The following is an 8,593-nucleotide window of genomic DNA, read 5'->3' as shown; positions in this document are numbered from 1 at the left end:
CATTCTTACATTGAAAAAATTCCTTCTAACATCTCTAAATCTCTCCTCTTTCAGCTAAACACCATTCCCCTCATCCTTGTGCTACCTGCCTCAGTAAAAAGTCACTCTCCATCCTTTTTATTAGCCCCCCTTAAACCCAAAGGCCACATATCAAGAAGCAGTTGCAGGATACCTCCCTCAGTGTGTGAATTTTATCTTTTATTACTTGTGTGCGTCTGCATCTGTTATTTTTATGCTCCTGCAGCTACATCCTGTGGCCTGGGATTTAATGCTCGTTTTGGGGGGGAGGTGAGAGGATGGGTCTGAGAAAGACGGAGAGAGACCTTTTAAAAGAGCGTGTAGTAATAGGATGAAGGGGAATGGCTTCAAACTGAAGCAGGGCAGGGTTAGGTGACGATATTACGAAGAAATTGTTCCCTGGGAGGGTGGTGACACCCTGGCACAGGTTGCCCAGAGAAGCTGTGGCTGCCCCATCCCTGAAAGTGTCCAAGGCGAGGTTGGACGGGGCTTGGAGGAAGGTGTCCCTGGTGATGGAAGGAGATGATCTCGCAGTCCAAGAGCGCGGCAGGACGCTGCTTTCCGCGGGGGGCTCGGGGGGCTCCGGCTCGGCTGGCGTTGCGTGGCTCCCTCTGGTGCCCGCCAGCTCCGCTGCACAGCGGCTCCTCATCCATCCATCCATCCCTCCATCCATCCATCCATCCCTCCATCCATCCATCCGTGCACTCCCCGCGCTGCAGCCGCGCATCCCGGGCCGGGGCGGGCGGAGCGCGGGCGCCGCTCCGGGCAGGATCCGCCCCGGTCCGCCCCGTCCCGCCCCGGTCCGCCCCGGTCCGCCCCGGTCCGCCCGTCCCGCCCCGTCCCGCCCCGCCCGGCGCCGGGCAGCCCGGCAGAGTGGCGAGGCGGGCAGCGCTCCGCTCCCGGTGCCGCTCCGCTGCCGCCATGCCGCCGCCCGGCCCCCGCCGCCTCTCCCTCCTCCTCCTCCTCATCCTCTCCTTCCTCCCCGCGCTGCTGCTCCGCCGGGCGCTGGCCGCCGCAGGTAAGGGGGCGCAAGTTTGGGGGGGCTGTGGGGTGGGCAGCGTCCCCCTTAAAAAGTTCACCGCGGTTGAGGTGCCCAGCTTGGGACGCCGAGTTGTTTATTTTTTATTTTTTTAATTTTTTCTTTAATAGAAGGTGTTGGCTGGGGGGAGCCGGCCCCTCCGTGCCGCGGATGCTCCCGGGGAGGGGATGCTCCGGTCCGGGAGGGATGATGTGATGTTCTGGGTGGGTGGGTGGGTGCGGGCTGGCAGCGCTCCCCGCCGCGGTGCTCCGCGGGGACACGGGCTGGCAGCGCTCCCCGCTCCACGGGGGATGCTCCGGGGGATGCGAGCTGCCAGCGCCGCTCCCTGCCCGCCTCGCCGTGCCGCTTCCTTATATTTCCCTCTCTGTATATACATATATATTTATTTTTCTTGGCAAAAGCAAAACAAACCCAGCCCTGTTTGTAGTAGTAGCGCCGGCTGTGATTCCCCGGCAAGTCAAATAACTAACTATTCATCCTGGATTTTTTAATATTTTTTTTTTTACTGATTATTATTAAATCTGCATTTTTATAAACTGAGCGATTGATGGCCGGGCAGCCGAGTGGTTTTTTGCTATGGCTGTTCAAAGTTTCCTGTGCTCAGCCCAATCTTGTGATTGAGATGCGCTTAAATCCAACCCTTCCGTTAGCGGTGCCTGCCAGGGACACGAAGCAGAGGCACGTCTCTCCTGCTGCCCTCTCTCGTTAGGACTCCTGTGACCAAACTCAGCCTTTTCTCTGTTTATTCCCCCCACACCCACTCCACAACTCACAGACATCCCCAGCGCTTCATCCTTTGTCATCCTCCAGCGGTGCAAACGCAGCCGCCCGCGTTTATTAATAATAATTTATTATTGTTAAAAGGTGTGCTGGAGCGGAGAGCTCGGAGGGACAGCCCTGTGGAGTTTGGTGGCTTTTGGGAGGCTGGCAAAGACCAAAAACCATATCGGGCAAGGTCGTTATCCCGGCGGGAATTCGGGATCTGGCGCTCCCCGCAGCTCCCGGCGAGGGTTTGAGGACGCGAAGCACAGATCGGTCTTGTTAAGGAGTTGAAAGCGTCTCCTGACAAGCCGATTTTCTAGGAAAATGAACCAAGCCTTCTTTTCTGAAGCGTAATTAAGGTGACGAGGAATTTTAGGGAGGGAGTCTAATTAGATTAATATTTTTTCCGCCTCCGCCGCACAAAGATCCAGTGTATTTCGGCAAATGGGAAACAGGAATGGCACTATTGACTTATCCGGGGGCCTGGACGTGGCTGCAGCAGCATCCTGCGGGCAGGGGAAACTCTCCCTCGGTGGGAAGGGAGAGGTTTGGGAGCTGGCAACTGGTGTGATTCTGCTGGGTGGGAGCTGTGCTGGAGGGATGGGCAGCGAGGAGCAGCTCTGGGATTTTGGGAAGGCTGGATTAGCCAGGCTGGATTAGCCAGGCTGGATAACCCCAGGCTGCTGTGGGTCAGGGTTTAGCCAAGCTTTCCGTGGCTGCTGATGGGAGCTGGGGGGATATCACCATGTTCGTGCCTGGCTCTGCCCTCTTATCTTCGTGTGCACCAAGTTCACGCAGGGCTTGAAATAAAACTGGGCAGGAGGGAGGGAATGAAGAAGAAAAAAAAATCCAAACAAGTTAAACCTGACCCACCTGGCTCAGTTTGAGTCTGGGGAGCTCTCTCAAGGCATGCTGCTAATCTGGCATATGTACGTGTGTGTATAATAAAGTTTGTAGCTGGAGAGCTATAATTAGTGTTTCTCAAGGAGGGCTGTGTAGTGGTGGCATGTGATGAGGCAGAGGAGGGAGCTGAGATAGGTGCTCAGCCCTGGTGATGGTGCACTCCCTTCCCCATCCTTGCCTGGTTTCTAGGGAGAGGCAGAATTGTTTTCACCCAGAAAACAATTTTCTCTTTTAATAACAAAGAAGGTGTGTGTTGTTTGTGTCAGGTTTTGCAGTGTGGGGGTAGAAGTGTTGTTTTGGATGGGGCTGTGAAACCCAGAAAGCATCTGGTGTGCTCATCCATGCTGCTGGAACCCAGCTCCCAGCATGTCCCTCCTCCCTGAGCCTGGGGCTTTACCTGCCAGGCTGCTCTCCAGGCTTCACCTGCTCCTCTGGGTAGGAAAACAATTTGGGGTGAGGATTTGGAGCCGTAGAAGGGCGGCTGAAATCCAGAGGGTGATGCTGCAGGTGGGGACTCAGCTGACAGAGGTGTTTTTAGGCAGCTGTCATCCTGGTGAAGGAACATCCTTCCATCCTTCTGCCCTGCCAGCAGCAGGAAACACCCAGGGACAGCGGCATGGAGGGGAGATAGCAGCACTGCTGTCCCCCAGCAGCATGAGCACAAAGGTGGCAGGAGGCTGCCTGCCTGCCTGCTGCTGCCAGCGTGAGCAGATGGCTGGGGAAAAAATGCTCCAGGACCTGTTGCCTATCAAATCCTGCCCTTTGGAAGTGGAGGCTTGAGGACAGGGCTGTGTGGAAGAATCTGCTCAGGGGTTTTTTATCTCCTTCTCCTTCAGCTGCTTTTTTGTGGAGCCCTCTCTCTCTCTTTCTCAGAAGCTGGTGCTGTCTGTGCATGGTAGCAGCAGAGGGAAATACTGGAACAACAACAAAAAAAGGAGAGAAATGGAAAACCACTACTTTATAGGGGGCAGAATCTCTTGGAAATGGTAGTTGGGGGGGGCAGGGAGGAAATCCAGCTTGTGTTTACTCTGCTTAGAAAGCAAAAGCTGACCCTGTAAGGAGCTTGGAGGGCTCAGCTGTGCTCTTCATCTCTGTAGGGTCCTGTGGGTCCCCGGGGTGCTGGTTCCCTTTCCATCCCTGTCCTGGTCGAACAGGAATTGTATATACAAAAACATCTAAAACCCAGATCTGTGTTTTGGGTCAGTTAAGTGAGCTAAGATGCTGCAAGGAGCTCAGCTTTCCTTCCATTTCCAGCAGTGGCGTCCCCACGGATTTCTCCCTCCCTTTGGGATAATCCTGGCAGCCTTGGGGGGTTTTGGGAGAGTCCTGAGCTGAGCTTTGCTGGGCAAAGGCAGGCTGGCAGGCCAGGAATGCTGTGAGGTGAGGATGGAGGGAGCTGTGTGGAGTCTGAGGAGTTCATTACAGCAGATGTTGGTGCCGTAAAGCCACAGGTTCCTGCTGTTTCCTATTCATTTATATCTTCCCGGCTTTAGCGATGCTAATGTGAGTGAAAACATTTCCTGGGGGGGCTGGGGGGGGAGATAAATCATGAGCCCATTCCCTCTGCCCCCTTCCTGCCATCCCACCCGTGGGAAGGGGGAATTAACAGGGTGCAAGGGATGCCTGAGCCGCTCAGTGGCTGCCATCAGCTCCTCCGTGGCAATTGGAGGCCCACTGGCTCCAATTTTGGTTTTGCATAATCTGCAAAGCTGTAATTTGCTGTAATCAGTTGTATTGTGCAAGCCACCCCTGCCTGTGAGTCAGAGCACGGTGGCACCGAGCTGACACAGCCCTGGCCCTGGGGATGCTGGGCTCTGCAGGGGATCTGTGGCTGAGTCCTGTCCCTCTTGGGAGTGTTCAACACACCTTGCATGGGGTCCTGGTCCAGTGGGAGGTGTCCCTGCCCGTGGCAGTGAGGCTGGAACGAGATGAACTTTAAGGTCCCTTCCAACCCAAACCATTTTGTGACTCCCTTCTGTTGGCTGCAGGGAGCCTGGGCAATCCTTCCCTGGCTCTGCCGGGGCTCGGGACCTTAAGGAAGTGTGTGAGCTGTATCTCCAAAGAGTGAACCAGCAGCTTTTCAGTGATGTTTCCTCTCACGTTAGGCTGGAGAAATCCTGTGTGCCCTGCAGTGGGGCTGCATAGGGCTGGGAATTCACTCTGGGCTGAAGGGAGCCTGGGCAATCCTTCCCTGGCCCTGCCAGAGCTCGGGACCTTAAGGAAACGTTGTGTGAGCTGTACCAAAAAGCAGAGCTTTTGTAGTGAACCAGCAGCTTCTGAGTGATGTCTCCCCTCGTGTTAGGCTGGAGAAATCCTGTGTGCCCTGCAGTGGGGCTGCATAGGGCTGGTAATTCACTCTGGGCTGAAGGGAGCCTGGGCAATCCTTCCCTGGCCCTGCTGGGGCTCGGGACTTAAGGAAATGTGTGAGATGTATCTCCAAAGAGTGAACCAGCAGCTTCTCAGTGATGTTTCCTCTCATGTTAGGCTGGAGAAATCCTGTGTGACCTGCAGTGGGGCTGTGTAGGGCTGGGAATTCACTGTGGGCTGAAGGGAGCCTGGGCAATCCTTCCCTGGCTCTGCTGGGGCTCGGGACCTTAAGGAAGTGTGTGAGATGTATCTCCAAAGAGTGAACCAGCTGTATCTCCTTGGTAGTGAACCAGCAGCTTCTCAGTGATGTTTCCTCTCACGTTAGGCTGGAGAAATCCTGTGTGGCCTGCAGTGGGGCTGCATAGGGCTGGGAACTAGGCTGAAGGGAGCCTGGGCAATCCTTCCCTGGCCCTGCCGGAATTACCGGGGACTGTGGGGCAGTTCTGGAGCCCGGGCTCGCTTCTGCTCCCTGCTCCGAGGGTGATGCTGTTCCTGGGATAAAGCATTTCTGCCCCCCCTTGGGGAGCAAAGCATCCCGAGGGCTGCAGCGAGTATTATTTTCGAAGGCTCCTGGTTTTTGGGAGGCCTGAGTCACGGCGCAGGAATGCGCTGGGCTGGCAGCCCTGGACCTGCTCCTCGGCGAGGGGAAGAGCTGCTGCCTCTCCTCCTCCTCCTCCTCCTCCTCCTCCTCCTCCGGAGCCCGTTCCCCATCCCAAACCGCTGGGCTGGGCTGCTAGCAGCCACGTGTTTGCTGAGCTTGGCTTTTTAGGGGATTTTTTTTCTTTTTTTCCATCTGTCTCCTATTTCCCCTTTTTTTTTTTTTTTCTTTTTTTTTTTTTTTTTAAGGGGCTCAACCCCCTGTTTTTTTTTTATTTATTTTTATTGGGCCCAGCACCTCTGCTGAGGGAAAGGCAGAGATCAAACGGCAGCCAGGCTGGGAAAAGCTGGGTGAAGCCAGGCTGGAAAACGAGGAAAGGGAAGGGAAGCAGGAATTATTTAGCGCGGGGCTTGCTCCAGCGTGTCCTGCACTCTGCCTTTAATCTCCTGCGAGTCCCTCCCTGCCGCAGCCCGGGTCTCCTCTGCTCCCTCCTGCCTTGGGTGGCTTCTCCCACTCTTAGGGAGGCTGTTCCCAGTTCAGAGCCTCCCCCAGACCCACACAGGGTCAGGTTTGTAGTGAAACCCCTGGGCCTCCTCCCTGGCTGGTGTAGCTGGGGGTGTTGGAGCTGTAAGCTTTAAACCAAACTCCTGATGGCTGGGGATGTGTCCTGGTCAAGGGACAGTGGTGACAAGTTGGTGTTTCTGCAGGTAGCCCCAGTCTTCCTCCGTGGAGAAATTCAGGTGGGGCAAAGCAAGCCCCATGTCACCGCCAGGCTCAGCACAGGCAGGGCGTCCTGCAGCCTGAGAGGCAAAAAGTGTGTTTTTTTGGTGTGTGAGCTCTGCTCCCCGCCTTCCCTGGCTTTGCCAGGCTCCTTCCCTTGCCTGCCTGGCTGGAGCATCCATGGAGGCCTCAGTGTCTTCTCTCTCCTTGTGTTTCAGCCCCTCTCTGCTGGGGTTGATGGCCAAACTCTCACTTGTTCAGTGAAACATCCCCTTTTCAGTTAATTCCTTGCTGCATCGAGGAGGAATTACCAGGTCCCAACCCTTGGGAATGGCTGTGAAGCCACGTGGGGTATGGCATGGGGATGGCAGACATGGCAGGCCCAAAATTGGCCTGTGACCATGGAACTTGTGTTTATCCAAGTGAAATATAAATCAGGAGCTGCATCCCGCTGTCTGCCACGCATAGCTTGGTCTGGTTAGATGTGGCTGACAGGAGTCCCCCAGCATTTAAAAATCAAATGGTTTTGAGCTATTTTGCCCCTTTGGCCTTGCTTGCTGTGTAGGTTTAAGGCAGTGCTGGTGTGTTGTGTTGTTGTCATTTTTTTTGTTACCCTGGGAGGTGAAGGGTGCTAGGTGAGACACTCGCTACTTATATTATTACTTAAGTGTAATAGCATACCTGGTTATACAAGAAGAAAAGTGAGCAGAGCTTTTCTGACCTGGAATTCAAGGTCTGGACTGTCCCTTTCTCCAGGGAAGCAAGTCCTTTCAGGAAAGGAAGAAGGCCTTATGGATTTCGGGGGCATTTTGTGTAATACCTGTGTACACACACACATGCAGCACGGCTGCCCTCGCTTCTCTCCCCACTTTATCCCCACATCTTTTGGGAATAACAAAGGAGGAGGAAAAGGGCTGGTTTGTACCAGGAGTGATCCCTTCCCAGCTGGAATACCCAGGGCTGTCAGCCCAGTTGTGGTGGAGCCAGACACAAAAGTCACATCCCGGCATCTCTCCTGCTTCCGCGAGATCTCGCTGGTGTGGTTTCCATCAAGACCTCATGAATAACCTTTGCTCCCCTCCTTCACAAGCCTGCACCCAGTGTGAGAGCTGAGGGATTGTTTCCCTTTGAAAGAGCATGGAAAATCTCATTATGAGATGTTTAATGCCTGTTAGATCCATCTGCCTCCCTCTCAAGAGGGGGCCACCGCGGGAGGAGAGCTGAGGACATCTGAGATGGGTGGGCTTGGGGGCTCTGTGGGGATGATGCTGGGGGCATCAGCTGGGGATCCCTGCAGGTGGATGGTACAGAATGCTACAAAGAGGTGTGAGGAGTGGAAAAAAGCTTCAGTGGAAGTGGAGAAATACTCTTGGAGCTGATGTTGCTGCATGTGACATCATTTTTGGATGCTTTGTCTTATGCTAGGGATGAGGTGCAGCACACCTTGATGTGTTGAACCAAAGGCTGTGCAGGTAAAACATGGGTGAGTGCAGGGTGGGAAATGGGGAGTGCTCCTTCCTGGAAGGCATCACGATGCTCCTCCCCGCCAGGCATCCCTCCCTGTTGCAGCTGTATGGAGACAGACGTGGTGGCTCTCAAATGATGGCAGGTGAGGGCACAGCTGAGGTGACAGCAAGGTTCTCTGCACCCAGACTTTGTCCTGCTGTTGCTTTGTGAGTCCTTCCTTTTGTGGAGCTCCTCTCCCTGCTGGGAGCTGCCCCTGGCATGGAAGTGACCCCTCCTTGCCCCCTTCTCGCCATTTAAACGCCTCTACAGGTCCCATGTCACCACTAAAATGGGTGAGTTTGGGCTGCCCACCTTTGGGTGGGCTCCTGGGTGTACCTGCCCCTCCTGGGGCGGTGGCAGGATGGAGGGACGGACATTTCCAGCCAAATCCAGGCTTCCTGGCCAGGTGGCTGGCGGGGGCGGGAGGCTATTAAAAGGGTTGTGTTGCACTGTGCAGCGTGGGAGTTCTCCTTAGGCAGGAGGTTGCAGAGCCCAGGAATTCCTCAGGACAGATTCCTGGGAGAAGGGGCACGCCTGGGATGCAGAGGTGCCATCAGCAGTGTCCTCAGTGTGAGGTTTGGGGCACACGTGAGGGCATCCACAGCAGGGGCTGAAGCACCGAGGTGAAGACTGTTTCACTGAGCCTCCAGTGGACTCACATGGTGTCTGGGAAACTCTTA

At 55.1% G+C, this 8,593-nt stretch overlaps 1 protein-coding gene across 2 annotated transcripts in view; it reads left to right on the top strand.

Moving 5' to 3' along the window:
• Nucleotides 1-855: 855 nt before the first annotated feature.
• UNC5B (unc-5 netrin receptor B) overlaps nucleotides 856-8,593 on the top strand; it is a 54,095-nt gene continuing 46,357 nt past the window's right edge. For both annotated transcript variants that reach the window (XM_030275642.4, XM_030275640.4), the window contains exon 1: nucleotides 856-1,036. In XM_030275642.4, the coding sequence (XP_030131502.4) occupies nucleotides 940-1,036 (97 nt within the window). In that variant the 5' untranslated portion in view covers nucleotides 856-939. The remainder of the gene's footprint in view (nucleotides 1,037-8,593) is intronic.

This window comes from Taeniopygia guttata, chromosome 6 (genome assembly GCF_048771995.1).
Source record: "Taeniopygia guttata chromosome 6, bTaeGut7.mat, whole genome shotgun sequence".
Lineage (NCBI taxonomy): Eukaryota > Metazoa > Chordata > Aves > Passeriformes > Estrildidae > Taeniopygia > Taeniopygia guttata.
This window is presented reverse-complemented; position numbering and strand designations above follow the sequence as displayed.